We start from the raw sequence: 21735 nt of genomic DNA, 5'->3' as shown, positions 1-21735 counted from the left end.
CCATTCTTATATCCATCTTGTAGTAATGTACCCATCCTTATTCCCATCCAGTAGTAATTTGCCCATCTTGGTTCCCATCCCCTTATTATGTGCCCATCCTGTCCCCATTTTTGTAGTAATTTGCCCATCCTGGTCCCCATGTTGTAGTGATGTACCCATCCTTATCCACGTCCAGTAGTAATGTGCCTATCTTGGTTCCCATTCTATAGTAATGTGCTCATCCTTGTCCCCATCTTGTAGTAATGTGCCCATCCTTGTCCCCATCCTGTAGTACTGCCACGTGCTCATCCTTGTCCCCTGTAGTATTGTGCTCATCCTTGTTGTCCAGTAGTAATGTGCCCATGCTGGTCCTCTTCTTGTAGAAATGTCCCCTGTCTTAGTCCCCTTTTTATGTGCTCATCCTTGTCCCCATCTTGTAGTAATGTACCCATCCTTGTCTCCATTTTGTAGTAATGTGCCCTTCGTTTCTCCCATCCTGTAATAATGAGCCAATCCTTGTCCCCTGTAGTATTGTGCCCATCCTTGTCCCCTTGTAGTAATGTCCACAGCTATATAAACGGTAGCCGCCGGCCAATCAGAGATAAGCAGCTGAGGTCATAGACCGACGTCAGCTGCTGGCCTCTAACTGGCCAGTGGCTTCCCATTGGTATAACTCTGCAGAGAACTTGTGTCTGTGCGGTGCTATAAATCATTCAACTGAAATAAACCGCTGGCAGTGGGGGCCCTTACATGGGTTGTGATCATCACAATGTCTAAGTCCTAGTCCTAATCTGACCAAGGAATTTTAATAGTTTCAAATTTTTTAGAGCTGTTTTGACATCCTGGTTCTTCAGAGTATAAATAAATGGATTTAAAAATGGGACAATGACAGTGTATATGAGAGCAATGAACCGGTCATGTTGATTGCCTTTGGGTTTAACATACACAATAGTGGTCGATCCATAGAACAAGCAGGCTACAGTGAGGTGGGATGAGCAGGTGGAGAAGGCTTTCTGCTTGCCTCTGGTGCTTTTAATTTTTGAGATAAGGGTAATGATGTGGATATAAAATCCTAAAATGATCAGGAATGGAAGAGGGCTCCCAATTGCAGCTGCTACACTTGTGACCAAATTGCTGGTGGTGGGATCAGAACATGCTAGATTTTGTAATGGAGCAAAATCACATAAGTAATGATTGATTTCATTGGGTCCACAAAAATCCAACTCAGCTGTTACTGTCACAGGTATGCCATTGACGATGAGTCCAATAACCCAAGAGGCAACTGCAAGTTCAACAAATAAAGAATTGTTCATTATCCTGGAATAGTGCAAGGGTTTGTTAATTGCTAAATCACGATCAAAACCCATAACTACTAGAAGATAACTTTCTGCTACTCCCAAAGATCCAAATGTATAAAATTGGGCAAAACATCCAATGAACGATATTTTCCTGTTTCCTTCAATTAAAGTAAGTAGAAGTTTAGGAATGATGACAGATACAAATAATATCTCCAGAAGAGCAAAGATGGCAATAAAAAAGTACATTGGTGTATGAAGTGAACGCTCACATCTTACTAAGACAAGGATGACGCTGTTCCCCACAACACAGGATAAATACGCCAATAGGACAAATACAAAAAGCAAAATTTGTAGATTGTGTAAATCAGCGAAGGCCAGAAGTAAGAATTCCGTTACCATCGTCTTATTGTAGTTATGGAGTTTGTAAAGAACAAATCCCTATTAAAAAAAAGAAAAAATTGTTAGGTAAACAATGTAGAGTATCTACAATATCTTAAAACCAATCTGGTGCCCCTAACTCGGTCAGGCACCACTGAGTACTGCACTCATGCTGGGACAGTACTTCCAGCTAATCCTAAGGGCCAGAACGAGGTGTGTATGCAGAGACACATAGCAACCAGGTCTCCCAGAACTTTAGAGGGGACCCTTGGGTAGTCTCCAGAGGAAGCTAGCTTTCAAATCTTATCAAGGGGTGGAGCAGAGAGGCTGAGAGCTAAAGTGCAGAGGTTGTTAGGAAAAGAGTGGAGCGAGCCAGTCTGGTAGTGGTGAGCGGCGGTCGCTATTGGATATGCGTGTGGCCACTAGTCAGACCCTGTGCGGTGTAGTGACGGTTGGCAGGGGAGAACGGTCACCGAGAGACAGAGGAAAGAGGTGCTCCTGATGACAAGGCACATATGGGGACAGGTCCCTAGAGCAGACTCTAGTTTAACTGTCTGCTAATCCTACCGGTGAGGGGAACCACAAGTACTTCACCAACCACACAGAGTCTGAGCCTCAGCAGCAACACAGGAACCCATAAGGAGACAGAGCTTGAAGCCATCTCACCTGGTCCACGCTGCTGACAAACGGGCCAAACACAGGGGAGAAAAGGCAGTCGCGACTCCCTGGATATGTGAGCAAGGATGGTTGACCTTAGGGAGATCACCATCCACCACTGCGGAGACACCATCACGTGTTTCTTAACGCAGTGATTCTAGAGCAATGCCCCCTGGGAAATATTCAAAGCAAGAAGGCCTGTGGAGACACCATCACATGTTTCTCAACGCTGGCAGGAAACTAGCCAGGTCTTTCACCGGGAAGGAACAACCACGGGAAGGGCAGTCTCCAGTCAAGGAGACCACCTATGCCAAACATGGTATCCATCCACAGACAGCCGTTTCGGGGTATTTGCCCCTCATCAGTGTGGAGTAGGAATCTGGCTAGTGGGAGCATTGCCTAGTAAAAGACTACTCCACACTGATGAGCGGCAAATACCCTGAAACGGCTGTCTGTGGATGGATACCATGTTTGGCATAGGTGGTCTCCTTGACTGGAGACTGCCCTTCCTGTGATTGTTCCTTCCCAGTGAAAGACCTGGCTAGTTTCCTACCAGCGTTGAGAAACATGTGATGGTGTCTCTGCAGGCCTTCTTGCTTTGAATATTTCCCAGGGGGCATTGCTCTAGAATCACTGCGTTGAGAAACACGTGATGGTGTCTCTGCAGTGGTGGATGGTGATCTCCCTAAGGTCAACCATCCTTGCTCACATAGTCTTTTACTAGGCAATGCTCCCACTAGCCAGATTCCTACTCCACACTGATGAGGGGTAAATACCCCGAAACGGCTGTCTGTGGATGGATACCATGTTTGGCATAGGTGGTCTCCTTGACTGGAGACTGCCCTTCCCGTGATTGTTCCTTCCCGGTGAAAGACCTGGCTAGTTTCCTGCCAGCGTTGAGAAACATGTGATGGTGTCTCTGCAGGCCTTCTTGCTTTGAATATTTCCCAGAGGGCATTGCTCTAGAATCACTGCGTTGAGAAACACGTGATGGTGTCTCCGCAGTGGTGGATGGTGATCTCCCTAAGGTCAACCATCCTTGCTCACATAGTCTTTTACTAGGCAATGCTCCCACTAGCCAGATTCCTACTCCACACTGATGAGGGGCAAATACCCCGAAACGGCTGTCTGTGGATGGATACCATGTTTGGCATAGGTGGTCTCCTTGACTGGAGACTGCCCTTCCCGTGGTTGTTCCTTCCCGGTGAAAGACCTGGCTAGTTTCCTGCCAGCGTTGAGAAACATGTGATGGTGTCTCCGCAGGCCTTCTTGCTGCGACTCCCTGGATAGACCCCCATGGTACTTCAAGTCAGGGGCTGATCCGAACACAGAAGTGCTAGGAAGGCGAGCTAACTGGTTACCCTCAGACTGGCCCAAAGGAGCCCCTGGTTCTTACCTGGTTCATCACAGCAACGCCCAGGTCAGCTCACAGCAACATCAAAGTGAGTAAAAAGCAGTTAAAAGACTTATGGACTCAGCCTGTGTTATTACGGACCCACTACTCTGCTCACTCGGGTGCCCCTGGGGTCTGCCTCGCTCACAGGAAGCTACATCGTCTGACTGCAGAACCCATCAGCCCCAGACGCTCGTAAAATCTGCAGTGGCGGTCATCTATATCCCTGACTGCAAACTGTGAGTGGTGTCACGACACATATACAAAACTGACAGTACCTGTTGCCATACTAAAGAATCCCTGTGGCGTCCCTGAAGAGGAACAACATCCCTGGGGCGGGCGACATACCTGTTATCAGATAAATGCTGCCCCAACCACGGGCAGCATAGATCAGAGACTGGCTGTACGATTGAAGTTAGGTATGTTTTACTGTGAATATGCCAATGTATATACTCAACCGAAAGACATAATGTCCATTTTTATCAAGTATGCACACCTCACATTTTTTTAAATATGTGATTATTAGAGATGAGCCACCCACTAGAGTTCAATTTTGGTTCAGTTCGTTGAACAGAGGACAGGTTTGTGGAACGTTCGACGAATGTTCGACAAACCAACTCGAACCCCATTGAAAACAATGGCAGGCAAACACAAACACATAAAAACACATTATACACGTACACATACAGTTAATAAACATTGCCAGAACACTTACAGGCTCCCGCGACGCATCCTGCACTCTGTCACCCGCCGCTTTCCCTTCCGATAATCACTGCGTCCTCCCGGTAACCAGCACTGATGATAGGACCTTCTGTGACGTCAAAAAAGCATGTGACCAGTCACGTGTTTATCATCTTATTGGCTACAGACTGGTCACATGGCTAGACGTCATGCTAGGTCCTGTCAGTGCATTTCTCCCATACACGATGCTCATTTGTGCATCTCCGTGTACCGGCGAGATGCTCTGGCACATGGTCAGCTTCCCTGTTCCTGCATGTGGTCGCTCTTTACAGAGTCAGCCCACATGCAAGGACTGGCTGCCACAGCCGGTGAATAGCGGCACTGGGAATCACGTGATCGGAGCACCGTTGCTATGGTAACCCGCCTGTCAGCGGTGACATCACTGCTTACAGCTCGCAGCCCCTGCTCACTCTCACTGAGTAATTAGACTACACGGGAAGCAGCAGTGTCTTCCTCCCATGCAGTGCTGTCTGATGTAGCAGAGCTGCATGGGTTGAAGTAGAAAAAAGACAGAAGACCAGGATCGTAGAGGGCTGATAGGGAGTAATAAACATGTTGTCTCTAAGTGTGTCTGTGTATTTATTTCTATTAAAGTATTTTTTCTCTGTGTGGTGTCTTTTTTTTAACCCTTAATTGGAAATTCTTAATGGCCAGGTCAAACTTGCCTGACATTAAGAATCTCTGGCTTAATACTAGCTAGTAAAACAAAGCTAGTATTAACCCAGCAAGGCACCCGGCTTCAGGGCTGCTGGAAGAGTTGGATACAGCACCAGATGATGGCGCTTCTATGAAAGTGCCATTTTCTTGGGCGGCTGCGGACTGCAATTCGCAGCAGAGGGGCCCAGAAACCTCGGGCCAACCTGTGCTGCGGATTCCAATAACCAGCAGCCTAGTTGTACCTGGCTGGACACAAAAATTTAGCGAAGCCCATGTCGATTTTTTTTTTAATTATTTCATGAAATTCATGAAATAATAAAAAAAAGGGCTTCCCTATTTTTTTTTTAGTTCCCAGCTGGGTACAAATAGGCAGCTGGGGGTTGGGGGCAGCCGTACCTGCCTGCTGTACCTGGCTAGTATACAAAAATACGGCGAAGCCCACGTCATTTATTTGGGGGGAAAAAACTCCTGCGTACAGTCCTGGATGGAGTATGCTGAGCCTTGTAGTTTTGCAGCTGCTGTCTGCTCTCCTGCATACACTAGTTAATGAAGCATGCTGAGCCTTGTAGTTCTGCAGCTGATGTCTGCTCTCCTCCATACAGACAGACAGCAGCTGCAGAACTACAAGGCTCAGCATACTCCATCCAGGACTGTCTGCAGGGGTTTTTTGCCCCCCCCCCAAAAAAAATTACATGGTCTTTGCCATGTTTTTGTATGCTAGCCAGGTACAGCAGGCAGATACAAGCTGCCTCCAACCCCCAGCTGCCTATTTGTACCCGGCTAAGAACGAAAAATATAGGGAAGCCCTTTTGTTTTTTTAATTATTTCATAAATTTCATGAAATAATTAAAAAAAAAATGACGTGGGCTTCGCCCAATTTTTCTGTCCAGCCAGGTACAACTAGGCAGCTGGGGATCGGAATCCGCAGCTCAGGGTGCCCAAGCTTTCTGGGCACCCTTGCTGCGAATTGCAGTCCGCAGCCGCCCCAGGAAATGGCGCTTTCATTGAAGCGCCATCTTCTGGTGCTGTTTCCAACTCTTCCAGCTGCCCTGGTGACGGGTGGCTCGCTGGGTAATAATGGGGTTAGGGATAGCTGTATATTATCTACTGGCCATAAGCCCGAAATTCATGGTGTCACGCCAATATTAGACATGGCAAGCATGAATTTCTAGTACAGATAAAAAAAAACACAACACACAGAAAATATTTTTATTAGAAATAAAACACAACACAATTAGTGACTCCATCTTCATTGAAATAAAGAACCCCCCTCCGCAGTAATCCTGGGTCAAGGGTTCCGCACCGTCCAATCCGGATCCAATATCATCTGATTGGTTTGCTCCAAGGCAAATCGATCAGATGATGTGTCAGGTTAAAGGGCCTGAATCACATGACACAGCAGCTGATTGTATAAACGGCTTTTATACAATCAGCTGATGCATCAGTGCAAAAAAACCCCCCAAAAAACAAACTACACACTTCTGTGCAGACTCATGTCCGACAGCAGCAGCTGATAGTTTAGCCGGCCGGGCGGTAAAAAGCTGGCCTCACCGCTCGACTTACAGTGTCAGCTGATGCCGTCAGGTGACCGCATCAGCTGATCATCACCAGGTCTAAGAGAGAGAGAAGGAAGAGAGAGAGAAGAGAGAGAGAAAAGAGAGAGAGAGAAAAGAAAGAGAGAAAAGAGAGAGAAAGAAAGAGAGAAAGAGAGAGAGAGGAAGAGAGCGAGAGAAAGAGAGAGAGAGAGAAAAAGAGAGAGGGAGAGAGAGAGAGAGAAGAGAGCAATGCAGCCTCATTCCATGAACTGGTCCGATTTTAGAGGTGTGTCCTGCGGCTCACAGCTGATGTCCGGCTCCTCCCCTCAGTGCATAAATTAATTATAATTAAATAATAATTATAATTTAAAAATAAATTAAATTCTTTACCGGGTCGGCCGGGACACAAACTCGTTAACTAACTCTCCTTTAGGCAGGAGCTCTATCCATTGAGCCACTGCCTCTCATGAAAAGCATAGGAAGATTTGGTAATCTTTACCTCTTTACTGCAGTTGAGAATCTAGAAGCAAATTGTTCAGCTGCAAGGATGGATGGATGGGCGGATGGATGGATGGACGGACGGATGGGTGGGCAGACGACGGCCGGCCGGCCGGATGGACGGGCGGTCAAACACCGGCAGTACCGCACTCATCACTGCACACACGCAGGCACTACAACCCCCATCATCACCGCACATACGCAGACTCTACAACCCCCATCATCCTCCCCTCAGTGCATAATTAAATTAAATTATAATTATAAATAAATAATAATTATAATTTAAAATTAAAAATAAATTAAATTCTTTACCGGGGCGGCCAGGACTTGAACTCATGAACTAATGCTTCTTAGGCGAGAGCTCCAACCATTGAGCCACTGGCTTTAATGAGAAACATAGGAAGATTTGGTTATCTTGACCTCTGCATTGCAGGGTGAAGTCTCTGGTGACAGCGCGGCTCACTTCAGGTGCTATGTGCAGAGGTCACATGTGTTCTACGGGACTTACTGTCATCTTCATGTAGCAGAGCTGACAGTGTCGTGTGGATTACTTCGGACCTGGATTGTTGGTTGGGGATTAATAAAGAGGTAAATTAGGTGTTTTTTGTCCTTTATTCCAAATAAAGGATTTTTCGCTGTGTGTTTTTCTTTACTTTCACTTACAGGTTAATCATGGAAGGTGTCTCGGGGAGACGCTTGTCATGATTAACCCCGTTATTAACCCGATTGCCACCGCACCAGGGCAATTCGGGATGAGCTGGGTAGAGTCCCGGGACTGTCGCATCTAATGGATGCGGCAATTCCGGGCGGCTGCTGGGTGATATTGTTAGGGTGGTGGGCTCCCCATAACGTGGCGCTCCCCATCCTGACAATACCAGCCTCCAGCTGTGTGGCTTTATCCTGGCTGGTATCAAAATTGGGGGGACCACATTTTTTTTTTAATTATTTATTTATTTTACTGCACGATATAGAGCCGCCCGACGGCGGCTGTGATTGGTTGCAGTGACAGCTGTCACTCATCGTGGGGGCGTGTCTTACTGCAACCAATCATGGGTGCCGGTGGGCGGGGAAGGCACGGAATACCTGATTGAATAATGAAGCGGCAGCCATTTTCAAAAGAGGAAAAGCCCCCGGAGACTTGTGACAGCCGTGCAGCTGATCGGTGAGTAGGAAAGAGAGAAAGAGATTGTGCTGGGGAGTGGGGGCGCATGCAGATACGCAACGTGCGCACATAGCCTTACTGTGAAAAGCCACGCTTTTGGTGATCGAACCGTTCTCGAACGTAACTCGAATTGCCGAACTTTTAGTAAATCGTTTGAGTTCATCGAACGACTCGAACATCCCCCAAAATCACTCGAACGTGAAATTGGTGAACCGTTCAACTCGAACATCGCTCATCTCTAGTTATTTTATCTTTTCATGGGACAGCACTGAGGATCTGACCCTGTGATACAATGTACAGTGTCAGTGTGCAGCTTGTATAACAGTGTAAATTTGGTGTCCTGTAAATAACTTAACACACAGCCAATGATGTCTAAACTGCTGACAGAAAATGGGAGTACACCCCTAAGTGAAAATGGCCAAATTGTGCAAAATTAACTAATTTCCCTCCCTGTCATGTTCCTCATTGGTGTTACAAGGTCTTGCAGCCGGAAGTCACAGGAGGATCATAATGAAAGACACAGGGATCATCAGCTGACCTCCAGTTGTTATGTCAACCCAACAGCGTCCCGCAATGATTTCACAGGCTGCCGATAGGAGCAAAGAATTACATGATTCTTGTCGGTGTGAGTTACATCCGGCATTCAGAAAAATGTAGAAAGTAAAAGCAGAATTTAAAGGCACATGTTGGCTGATCAGATTAGTCCTCATTTGCAGCAAATGATGTGGGCTCAGGGTGTGAGCCTACATCAAAGCAAGAGACATGACCTATGATGTAAATATACCTCATATGTCATGAAGAGGTTAAAATCTATTATTTATCCAAAAATTTACACATTACACTGGAGATCAAAATTAGAAAACAACACACAATTTCCTAAATGTTGTGTTCATTGTGTCGTCCTATGTGATTATATCCTAACATGAGGAAACTCACAGGATTTTCCGCTTATTTCATAAGTTGAATTTATTGTAAAGCAAATAATAAAAATGTAAATGAGGTAAATGAAAAATAACATGTATCAAAATTAGAGAACACTTTCAGACACCTACAAGTTATTGGTGTTAATCTGGCACCTGGTGCTAATTTCCTTAATTACCTGACAAACCCTAGGTAACTGGTAGCCTAACTTTCCAGTTTGCACTGACTTTGCAAAAATGGTGTGCCGTTCCAAAGTGACTGAAACCCTCCAGCAGCAGATTATCGAGCTAAAAGAGAAAGGGGTGACCCTATCACCCATAAAAAGAGAAGTTGGTCATTCCAAGTCTATGATTTCGTGAATATTGTATCTTTACAACATCACAAACTCTTTCAAGTTCCCCAAGAAGGCTGGTTGCTCTCGCAAGAGAGGACAGGATAATGCAGAGAATCTCCATTGGTAATCATTTCAACACTGCAGCTGGAATTGCTCACCAGTTCAGCACTTAACAGGGTAAGGATCTGTCTCGTTATACAGTGTCATAACGTTTAAGAGCATTTGGACTGAAAGCCCACTCTGCAGTGACCAAACCTCTCATTAGCAGAAAGAATCAGCAGGCTAGACTCACGTTTGGTGAGGAGCATGTTATGTGGACCGAAAAGAAGTATCCACAGTTCATTTTAGAGATGAAATCAAGTATAATTTATTTGGGTCAGCCCAGAGTCCTGATCTAACCCCAATAGAAAAACCTCTGGAAAATCCTTGGTGACAAAGTTATGGCTAAGAAACTCAAAACAGTCAAAGAACTGTGGAAAAGACTGGAATAAGAGAGAACCAAAATCCCACCAGAGCAGTATGAGAGACTAGTGATGTCCTGTGGCCGTAGATGTGCTGAAGTCATTCACAGCTTGTACATACCCTACTGATTGTGACTGTTACCTTCAGAAAATTTAGTTATAATCTCTTTCTGTGCTACAGTCATTCCTGTTCTCTAATTATGATCATCACGTTTTGGGCAAAATAAAGGTTTTATGTTGATAAACTTAGGATATTTTGTAAAACACTGTTTTAGTGACATGATGCACATGTTACACAAAACCTTTACCGTATTTTTTGGATTATAAGACACACAGACCATAAGACGCACCCTGGTTTTAGAGGAGAAACATAGGAAAATAAAATTTTAAGCAAAAAATGTGGTCATGACATTGTTATGGGGCGAGGATCTGCCGCTGACACTGTTATGGGGGTAATCTCCCCAAATTCTCTACTAGGGTACCCCATCCTGGTAATGATCCTCCTGTCTTGTATATACAGTATATGTCCCTCATTTTGGTATAGCTGTCATCCTGCTATATACTGCCATCCTGGTATGTGCTCCCATCCTGGCATATGGCCGCATCCTGCTATATACCCAATCCTGGCATATGGCCGCATCCTGCTATATACCCCATCTTGGTGTATGGCCGCATCCTGCTATATAACCCCATCCTGCTATATACCCCCATCCTGCTATATGTCATCATCCTGCTATATACCCCCACCTTGCTATATACACCCATCCTGGTATATGCCGTCATCCTGCTATATACCTCTATTCTGCTATGTGGCCGCATCCTGTGGCACACAAAAAAAATAAATGTTTATGCTCACCTTTTCTTGCTCCACGTAGCATCGCTCCTCCTCCTGTCAATGCTGGCAGTAGCGCCGCTTACCTGTGTGGAGCCGGCCACGCTCCCTGCAATATCGCTCGTTCTCCTGTCCGTGCTGGCCGCGGCTGCGTGTGGACACATGCGCACAGCGATGACATCATCCCTGTGAGCACCACTAGTCTCCACACACAGGCGCGGCCGGCAGACAGGACGAGATCGCGGTGCTGCAAGGATCGTTGTCGGTGAGTGTACTAATTCACTGCACCCTGCACTGATAATTATGGGCGGGGGGCAGTGAATACAGCCGCACATGATCAATCCAGGCTGTAGTTACCAGGGGTGATCATGCGGGCCGGCTGTTTACTATGCGCACATTGTTACGCAAGGACCGGCAGATTAGCACGAGGGGTATATATCCCAATCGCCAGTCGGGGCCCACAATGCTCCAGATGGTAATGGAGCTGCTGGCACCCTGTGGGTTAGGCGGAGACTATAGAGCTGGATGGCTTTGAGATAACTCAAGGAACTGGTCACGTGTGTAGGGACACGTCAGACCGGACGACAACCCAGTTAGCGTTTCGGTGGAGCGGACGCTACTCCTACCACGTGTGTAGGAACACATCAGGAAGGATGGTAACCAGTTAGCGTTGACCGAGAAGACCGCTGCGACAGCGCCCTGTCGACCACGTGTGTAAGACACATCAGGCCGAGCGGTCCTCCGATTAGCGTTTCTGGCCACCACTCGACTGGCCACGTGTGTAAAGGACACGTCAGACCAGGTAGTCAAACCAGTAGCATTTGACTGGGAAGCCGTGGAGGATAATAGGGTTCACAAACCCAATCCAGGAACACCCTGTTAACTTCACAGGGGTTCTGGGGTGCGCTGTCCGTGCACGTAGAGGGCACAACCGGACAGGTGGCGCAGCAGGTACACTGTTCGTGTGCGTAGAGGGCACTCTCGGACAGGGGACGCAACAGGTATTTTGTCCGTGTGCGTAGGAGGTACAACTGAACAGGTGACGCAGCACCCGCAGCCCAGTTAACGCCACTGGACTGCTCTAGCACAATAGGAACGGTAGCAAGGAAGCAAGGCACCTGACCCTCATGTGCTGAGCCACGAATCTTGGCGTGATAGGCACCGTTCGCCTAGCCCTATCTACCGCTTCCAACAAGGCTTATGCCACCAAGAACTCTAAATGAAGACTGCGCAGCTCCATGTTGTCTCCAGCCCCTTTTATAACCTGGGTCCACCCCAAACCCAGGGTGGAACCACCAAGGTCCAATAGCAGAGTGCCATGTCATCAGTGACGTCACATGCGACCTATCCAGAACCGAAACGTCATTGATGACCTCATGGCAGCTACGCCCCAAACACTTCACCAGTCATCGTCTGACGACCAATGGTGAGGTGCCAAATCATAGGGGCGGGCCTCTGCGAGCCAGTCCGGAGTTGCCACGTCATCAGGACACCTGACACCCTCTGCCCTATCAGGGCCTGCCACCTCATGGACATGCTCAGTGAGGTCCTTACCGGACCTAGCCTCTGATGCACTAAGTGCCTGAGCATGCTCAGTAGCCTGAGCAACAGGCTCAGAAAGCAGACTATCAGTTTGAGCACGCTCAATAGGCACATCCCAGAACTTAGACACAGCATGAAGTCCAAGTACCTGTGCAAAGAGGCTGTTAGGGTTAATTGTGGGAGCATGCTCAGTATGCTGAACTGAGGACTTAGTCTCAGACATAACACAATCAGGCTGAACATGCTCACTAGGCAAAACACCGGGCTTAGACTCTGGCTGGGGTAAATCGGCGCACGCATGCGCACTAGCCGCCTCTCCACACTTAGACGTGGTGGAAAAAGCAGCCAACTGGACGACCCGAGGCACGGCCAAGAACGGCAGCAAGCGCCTGGGCGCAACAGGAACTGCAGCAGGCTGCTTGCGGCTATGGCGGCGCCGGTTCGTAACAGTACCCCTTCCCCCTAGCGGCCCTCCCACTCAAATGGTCTATAGTCGCCACCGATACCACTTAGCGACGGGCGGACGATGGAGAGATGCAGTGGGAGCTACAAGACTCGCTCCACTGCGTAATCACCACAGATGACCAGTCGATATGTGGGGAATGCCGCTTCAACCAAGGAATACCCAGCAGAATATCATCTGCACCCTTACGGAGAACCAGAAATGAAATGGTCTCCCTATGCCCAGATGACATGGCAAGGGTAATGGGCACTGTCCGCTGGTGAATTACTTTGGGCAACAAGGACCCATCCACCACACGGACTCTCACTGGCCTTGGCATTTGCACCAGCGGGATGGCATGCCGCCGGGCAAAAGAGGAGGAGATGAAACTATCCCCAGCATCTGTCCATAGGGACAGAGACGTCCTCTAAGGGAGGTGCAGTAGGAGAGACCACTACAGTGGCTGAACGACCCTCTGACCTGCACTCCAGCTGACGTTCGGAGGTCCGCAGGTCAATGCGGGTAGCCAGAGTCATGAGGCCCTCAAGGGTAGTTGGTACCTCACGCGACGCTAATGCGTCCTTCACGTGCGAGGCTAATCCACTCCAGAACAGTGGAATGAGAGTACTTTCTGACCACCCCAGTTCTGCAGCAAGTGTCCTGAAACGCACAGCGTATTGACTTGAGGAGGTACGCCCCTGCTCCAAAGTCAGTAGCTGTAGGGCCGAGTCGTGAGTGACCTGAGGCCCCAGGTACACTTGCCGCAAGGACTCCAAAAACTAGTTAAAGTCCTGTACTACGGGGTCATTCCTCTCCCACAATGGTGTAGCCCACTCCAATGCTCTATCAGAGAGCAAGGAGATGATAAACCCCACCTTCGACCTCTCAGTAGGAAACCGTGCAGCCAACAGCTCTAGATGGACTGAGCACTGGTTCTCGAATCCCCTACATGCCTTGCTGTTCCCCGTAAACTTGTTTGGCAGCAAGAGGTGAGGGAGGGTTGGAGTAGGCTTGGTGACGGACACCATTGCAGCCGCTTGAGCCACCACGTCATCCATATCAGCAGCGAGAGCAGACTTCTCCAGAGACCTCACTCTGGCATCAAGCTGCAGTTTGAACTGACGTAGCTGCTCCATCTCCGCCATGCCAGCCAGACCTTGGCGCAGTCTTACTGTTACGGGGGGACCGGCAGATTAGGACCAGGGGTATATATCCCAATCGCCAGTCGGGGCCCACCGTGCTCCAGATGGTAATGAAGCTGCTGGCACCCTGTGGGTTAGGTGGAGACTATAGAGCTGGATGGCTCTGAGATAACTCAAGGAACCAGTCACGTGTGTAGGGACACGTCAGACCGGACGACAACCCAGTTAGCGTTTCGGTGGAGAGGACGCTACTCCGACCATGTGTGTAGGAACACGCCAGGCCGGATGGTAACCAGTTAACGTTGACCGAGAAGACCGCTGCGACAGCGCCCTGTCGGCCACGTGTGTAAGACACATCAGGCCGAGCGGTCCTTCGATTAGCGTTTCTGGCCACCACTCGACTGGCCACGTGTCTAAAGGACACGTCAGACCAGATAGTCACACCAGTAGCATTTGACTGGGAAGCCAAGGAGGATAATAGGGCTCACACACCCAATCCAGGAACACCCTGTTAACTTCACAGGGGTTCTGGGGTGCGCTGTCCGTGCGCGTAGAGGGAACAACCGGACAGGTGGCGCAGCAGGTACACTGTCCATGTGTGTAGAAGGCACTCTCGGACAGCTATTCTAACCGTGTGCGTAGGAGGCACAACTGAACAGGTGACGCAGCAGCCGCAGCCCAGTTAATGCCACTGGACTGCTCTAGCACAACAGGAACGGTAGCAAGGAAGCACGGCGCCTGACCCTCATGTGCTGAGCCACGAATCTTGGCGTGACAGGCACCGTTCTCCTAGCCCTACCTACCGCTTCCAACAAGGCTTATGCCACCAAGAACTCTAAATGAAGACTACGCACCACCATGTTGTCTCCAGCCCCTTTTATAACCTGGGTCCGCCCCAAACCCAGGGTAGAACCACCAAGGTCCAATAGCAGAGTGCCATGTCATCAGTGACGTCACATGCGACCTATCCGGAACCGCCATGTCATTGATGACCTCATGGCAGCCATGCCCCAAACACTTCACCAGTCATCGTCTGACGACCAATGGTGAGGTGCCAGATCATAGGGGCGGGCCTCTGCGAGCCAGTCCGGAGTTGCCATGTCATCAGGACACCTGACACCCTCTGCCCTATCAGGGCCTGCCACCTCACGGACATGCTCAGTGAGGTCCTTACCGGACCTAGCCTTTGATGCACTAAGTGCCTGAGCATGCTCAGTAGCCTGAGCAACAGGCTCAGAAAGCAGACTATCAGTTTGAGCATGCTCAGTAGGCACATCCCAGAACTTAGACACAGCATGAAGTCCAAGTACCTGTGCAAAGAGGCTGTTAGGGTTAATTGTGGGAGCATGCTCAGTATCCTGAACTGAGGACTTAGTCTCAGACATAACACAATCAAGCTGAGCATGCTCACTAGGCAAAACACCAGGCTTAGACTCTGGCTGGGGTAAATCAGCGCACGCATGCGCACTAGCCGCCTCTCCACAATTAGACGTGGTGGAAGGAGCAGCCAACTGGATGACCCGAGGCACGGCCAAGAACGGCAGCCGGCGCCTGGGCGTAACAGGAACCGCAGCAGGCTGCTTGCGGCTATGGCGGTGCCAGTTCGTAACACGCATCCCCCGCCCATCATCCCGCTTACCTGTCAGTGCCGGCTTCAGCGCTTAGAAATGGGCGGGAGGATGGTCGTGCATATGAAATGAGCGGGCCCACGTGGTCACGGCAGATGCTGCTACAGCCTGTTCATTAGAGATAAGCAATGTTCGAGGTTCATGTTCGAGTGATTCCAATTTCATGTTCGAGTGATTTTGGGGATGCTCGAGATCGAACTCGAGCTTTTTGCTAAAAGCTCGACAGTTCGAGTTACGTTACGAGAACGGCTCTATCACCAAAAACAGGGCTTTTTACAGCTACAGTGTGCAGGGAGCCATCGCTGGCAGCCTGCGGTAAGCTGGTATCCAAGATAAATATCGGGTATCCAAGCAAAGCGCTTTGCTTGGTAACCCGATATTTACCCTGGTTATGTGTGCAGGCAGCCGACACATCCCCGCTGGGCTCCGCCCCCTCCTGCACGCGGCATGTAAACACACACACACTCACACTCACTTGTCCCCAGCCATGCAGTCCCCGGCACTGACGTTCTCAGCGCCACATGGCCCCGCTAGGCTCCACCCACTTCACACTCCGCCGCCCGCACACATGGCCCCGCTAGGCTCCCCCAACTTTGCACTCCGCCGCCCGCACATATGGCCCCGCTAGGCTCCACCCACTTCGCACTCCGCCGCCCGCACACATGGCCCCGCTAGGCTCCACCCACCTCGCACTCCACACACATTGCCCCGCTTAGCTCCACCCACCTCGCACTCTGCACACATTACCCTGCTTAGCTCCACCCACCTCGCACTCTGCACACATTACCCCGCTAGGCTCCACCCACCTCGCACTCCGCACACATTACCTTGCTTGGCTCCACCCACCTCACACTCCGCACACATTTCTCCGCTTGGCTCCACCCACTTCGCACTCCGCACACATGGCCCCGCTCGGCTTACCTGCGGTGATGAAGTCCTGCCCTCCCGACTGAAGGCGCTGTCACTGTCGTCCATAGCCGCCGCTTGTCCCATCTCCTCCTCTCGCTGCCGACCCAAGACTGTGACTAGTGGTGACGTCACAGGCTCCCACGATACTTGGCTGTGAAGGCGGCGGTCATTGAAGTCAGTGACACCTCTGCTATCAGCAGGGCAGTAGATCGTCATTGCAGGTAATGTACCTCGCTCCTTACAGCAGCACTTGTCATGCCCTGCAGTGACTTGGGCTGACCTATTGATGTTAGCTCAGGTCACTGCATTGCTCTCCTAGCCAATGGGGAACATTCTGTTCTTCATTGACTGGGACAGTGACTATTGTATGGATCGTCATGGGAACCCCTTGGATTACAGCAGACCTGGATTTGTTTTTCTTTCTAATAAATTGGTGAAAAAGGGAATGTGTTGAGGAGTGTTTTTTCAAATAAAAATGTGTTTGTTGTCTATTTTTGTTTTATTACTGCCTGGGTTTGTGATGTCAAGTACTGATAGACACCTGACCTCACGAACCCCGGGGCTTGATGCCAGGTGACAAGGCTAAGCACCCCTTAGTGCCACGTGAAAGGCACCAAAGGGTGCAAAATTGCAAACTGCAGGAGAGTGGGACATGATGTGTTTTTCTGCCATTATAATGACAGAAAAGACTGATATAAAGTGTACAAGCACAGGAAAATCACCAGAGCGCTCTACGCTGTGACAAGCTCTAGAAAATGGCACTGGAGTGAACATGTGACCGCCTCATGTAGGTTGAAGCTATGGATCCTGGGTAAATTTATGTATTTTCCCTTCTTCAGTTTTTTTGCAATACGCAAAAAAAACAGAAGGCACACGGATGACAAGCGGATGACTTATGGACTGTATACAGAACGGAAACGGATGCCACACGGATGCACCCGTGAAAAAAATGGACCGTTTTTTGCGGACCGCAAAAACGGATCGGTCGTGTTAATAAAGCCTTATTCTGATCTGCCGTTTATAAACAGCAGGCAGAAATAAGTGAATAGCGCCCCTCAGCGTCAGAAAATCTCTGGGATTTCAGGGCTAGCTGAGACCCTGAAGATCATGATTCAGGCCGGTTTTTCCGGTCCCGGCTCACGTGATCACCGGTATACACCGTATACCGATGGTCACGTTACAGTAAATGACAGCGCCGGTAAAAAATTATTTATCTCCCATCTGGCATGAACAAACATGTCAGATGAGAGATAAATCTCCTCCCCGGTCCCCTCCGGTCCCCCGGTGTCGCCAAAGTGCCCCCCTCCGGGAAATCCAAGATGGCCACAAGCACAGCAGCGCGCTGGCCGCATTCACCCTACTCCTCTGATTTCTGTTGCATGTGCCATGACACATGTGACAGAAAACTCCACCCCAGGCCCTGCCAGGTCACCCCCTATAACCACACTGGTGTTCCCCGGTGTCCCACGGTACCTGTGCAGTGTTGATCCCCCGTGGCCCCCTCCTTCACAATAGACGCTGCCGCATGCACAGAGTGGCTGTCAGCTCAGCTTCCTGTGTTCAGACACAGTGAGTGGTGGTAACCATACATCTGTAAGCTACTGCAATGCCCTGCTCATGAGGTAAGGAATATAGTTGATCAGGAGAGCTATACTACATTTCCAAATGGAGGTATTTCATTTTATAGTTGACCTACTGAACGACTACCAAACGTGAGAGTCCGTTATACGCCACAAGAAAACATGTCTAAATAGCAGGCTCTGTTGTTTAGTATTCATTCAGCTGGATAACTGGACTTAAAGGGGCATTTCATCTCCAAGATCCTATCCCCAATATATAGTAGGTGAAATAGCAATAATATCAGCAAATACCAATATTTGGAAAGGTAGAATAGTTCTCCTGATTAGGCATGCCCTTACCTCATGAGCAGGGCATTGCAGCTTTGGTAGCAACACTTACGACATGGACTCTGCTGCTGTGGACCCGGGGAGAGTGGGTGCAGATTCATTGCACCCACACTCCTCACATGGAGGGTCTGCACTCCTAGAAAATGGGGGATAGGTTCCCTGAGCATGTCCCCCCATATTCTAGATGGTCCAGAGTCATGATGGGACCAACTTATTTTTTTTCCTTACAATAAATTGATGAAAGAGGGAATGTTTTGGGGAGTGTTTTTTCAAATACATTTTTTTTGTCTATTTGTTTTGTTAGTACTGACAGTTTGTGATGTCGGGTATGTGATAGACAAAGTGGGGAAGAGAGAAGAAACCGCATACAAAAAAGGGGCACACCAACTACAACGATGAGGATAAATAGGATAAGGCTTTATTCAACACACAAAGATAAAAACATTAAAAACATGAAGGACAACACACTCTGAGCAGAGCTGAATCAAAATATCCATGGTGATGGGAAACAAGAAGAACAATACGTACAGACACACGGAACCGTGTATATGAATGTATAATTGCACACATGTGGACAATCAGAAAGAGAAAAATATCACAATGTGTTCCTATCAAAGAGAATATACCAACGTTGTTATACAGTATTTTTGCCAAGACCCGGGTATAGACACTAGTATCAAAACATTATTTAAATAAGTCACATGTCAAGCAGAGATGGTAATGTCCAATGGCAATGGATCTATGTATCACTAAATGACACCATATCATAGATAGTGCCAGATAGACCACCACTGCACTGGAAAGCGGTATAAGTAATATAAATGGTTTACCAATAAACTCAAAACAATATAACCGCACCAGTGCGCATGATGTAGAAGATTAAATATGCATGTCATGAACCAAAGTCCAGGGATATCCAAACCTGGTGGATAGGTGTTTTTGGTAAATACCACCGTTATATAAATAATGCATAAAGGAGCACCAGTATATTAGAAGGTAATTCTAGCATGCTGATATACATAGGGCAGAGGATTGGAGACCTGGACAATATATGTTATATACAATATAGTAAATACACATGGCAGGGATGAGTAAATATAACAACATAACCGCACCAGTGTGCATGATGTAGAAGGTTAAATATGCATGTCATGAACCAGAGTCCAGGGGTATCCAAACCTGGTGGGTAGATGTTTTTGCTAAATACCACCGTTATATAAATAATGCATAAAGGAGCACCAGTATATTAGAAGGTAATTCTAGCATGCTGATATACATTTAGGTCCAGAAATATTTGGACAGTGACACAATTTTGGCGAGGTGGGCTCTGCATGCCACCACATTGGATTTGAAATGAAACCTCTACAACAGAATTCAAGTGCAGATTGTAACATTTAATTTGAAGGTTTGAACAAAAATATCTGATAGAAATTGTAGGAATTGTCACATTTCTTTGCAAACACTCCACATTTTAGGAGGTCAAAAGTAATTGGACAAATAAACCAAACCCAAACAAAATATTTTTATTTTCAATATTTTGTTGCGAATCCTTTGGAGGCAATCACTGCCTTAAGTCTGGAACCCATGGACATCACCAAACGCTGGGTTTCCTCCTTCTTAATGCTTTGCCAGGCCTTTACAGCCGCAGCCTTCAGGTCTTGCTTGTTTGTGGGTCTTTCCGTCTTAAGTCTGGATTTGAGCAAGTGAAATGCATGCTCAATTGGGTTAAGATCTGGTGATTGACTTGGCCATTGCAGAATGTTCCACTTTTTTGCACTCATGAACTCCTGGGTAGCTTTGGCTGTATGCTTGGGGTCATTGTCCATCTGTACTATGAAGCGCCGTCCGATCAACTTTGCGGCATTTGGCTGAATCTGGGTTGAAAGTATATCCCGGTACACTTCAGAATTCATCCGGCTACTGTTGTCTGCTGTTATGTCATCAATAAACACAAGTGACCCAGTGCCATTGAAAGCCATGCATGCCCATGCCATCACGTTGCCTCCACCATGTTTTACAGAGGATGTGGTGTGCCTTGGATCATGTGCCGTTCCCTTTCTTCTCCAAACTTTTTTCTTCCCATCATTCTGGTACAGGTTGATCTTTGTCTCATCTGTCCATAGAATACTTTTCCAGAACTGAGCTGGCTTCATGAGGTGTTTTTCAGCAAATTTAACTCTGGCCTGTCTATTTTTGGAATTGATGAATGGTTTGCATCTAGATGTGAACCCTTTGTATTTACTTTCATGGAGTCTTCTCTTTACTGTTGACTTAGAGACAGATACACCTACTTCACTGAGAGTGTTCTGGACTTCAGTTGATGTTGTGAACGGGTTCTTCTTCACCAAAGAAAGTATGCGGCGATCATCCACCACTGTTGTCATCCGTGGACGCCCAGGCCTTTTTGAGTTCCCAAGCTCACCAGTCAATTCCTTTTTTCTCAGAATGTACCCGACTGTTGATTTTGCTACTCCAAGCATGTCTGCTATCTCTCTGATGGATTTTTTCTTTTTTTTCAGCCTCAGGATGTTCTGCTTCACCTCAATTGAGAGTTCCTTAGACCGCATGTTGTCTGGTCACAGCAACAGCTTCCAAATGCAAAACCACACACCTGTAATCAACCCCAGACCTTTTAACTACTTCAATGATTACAAGTTAACGAGGGAGACGCCTTTAGAGTTAATTGCAGCCCTTAGAGTCCCTTGTCCAATTACTTTTGGTCCCTTTAAAAAGAGGAGGCTATGCATTACAGAGCTATGATTCCTAAACCCTTTCTCCGATTTGGATGTGAAAACTCTCATATTGCAGCTGGGAGTGTGCACTTTCAGCCCATATTATATATATAATTGTATTTCTGAACATGTTTTTGTAAACAGCTAAAATAACAAAACTTGTGTCACTGTCCAAATATTTCTGGACCTAACTGTACATAGGGCAGAGGATTGGAGACCTGAACAATATATGTTATATACAATATAGTAAATACACATGGCAGGGATGAATAAATAAGGCTACCAATCCTCCAGATGGTTAGGTGGAAAATAATGTCCACCAATCCTACCTATAAATAAATAGGCTCAGTTATGCCAATGATCAAAGATAGCTATTGGGCCCTATTGAGCAAGAAAATACAAGTAATAGCGATTTGTACAAGGATGATGCTGCTTGCACATAAATCAAAGATGTTTGTAAGAATGAGAATACATAGAACCCCATTGGTGTATGGCATCCAATATTAGAAAAATGTATGTCATGCATCAAATACCATATTTGGAGCCATAGCAACCATGGGACACAGGATGGCAATTAGAGGGAACAC

At 47.8% G+C, this 21735-nt stretch overlaps 1 protein-coding gene across 1 annotated transcript in view; it reads right to left on the bottom strand.

Annotated features, from left to right (window-relative positions):
* Nucleotides 1-752: 752 nt before the first annotated feature.
* The window catches only part of LOC142257639 (olfactory receptor 2AP1-like), a 35784-nt gene continuing 14801 nt past the window's right edge, over nt 753-21735 (bottom strand). Inside the window, exon 2 of the mRNA XM_075329776.1 lies at nt 753-1715. Coding sequence (XP_075185891.1) covers nt 753-1715 — 963 coding nt within the window. The remainder of the gene's footprint in view (nt 1716-21735) is intronic.

This window comes from Anomaloglossus baeobatrachus, chromosome 12, assembly GCF_048569485.1.
Source record: "Anomaloglossus baeobatrachus isolate aAnoBae1 chromosome 12, aAnoBae1.hap1, whole genome shotgun sequence".
NCBI lineage: Eukaryota > Metazoa > Chordata > Amphibia > Anura > Aromobatidae > Anomaloglossus > Anomaloglossus baeobatrachus.
The sequence above is the reverse complement of the archived record's forward strand: the minus strand, read 5'-3'. Positions and strand labels throughout refer to the sequence as shown.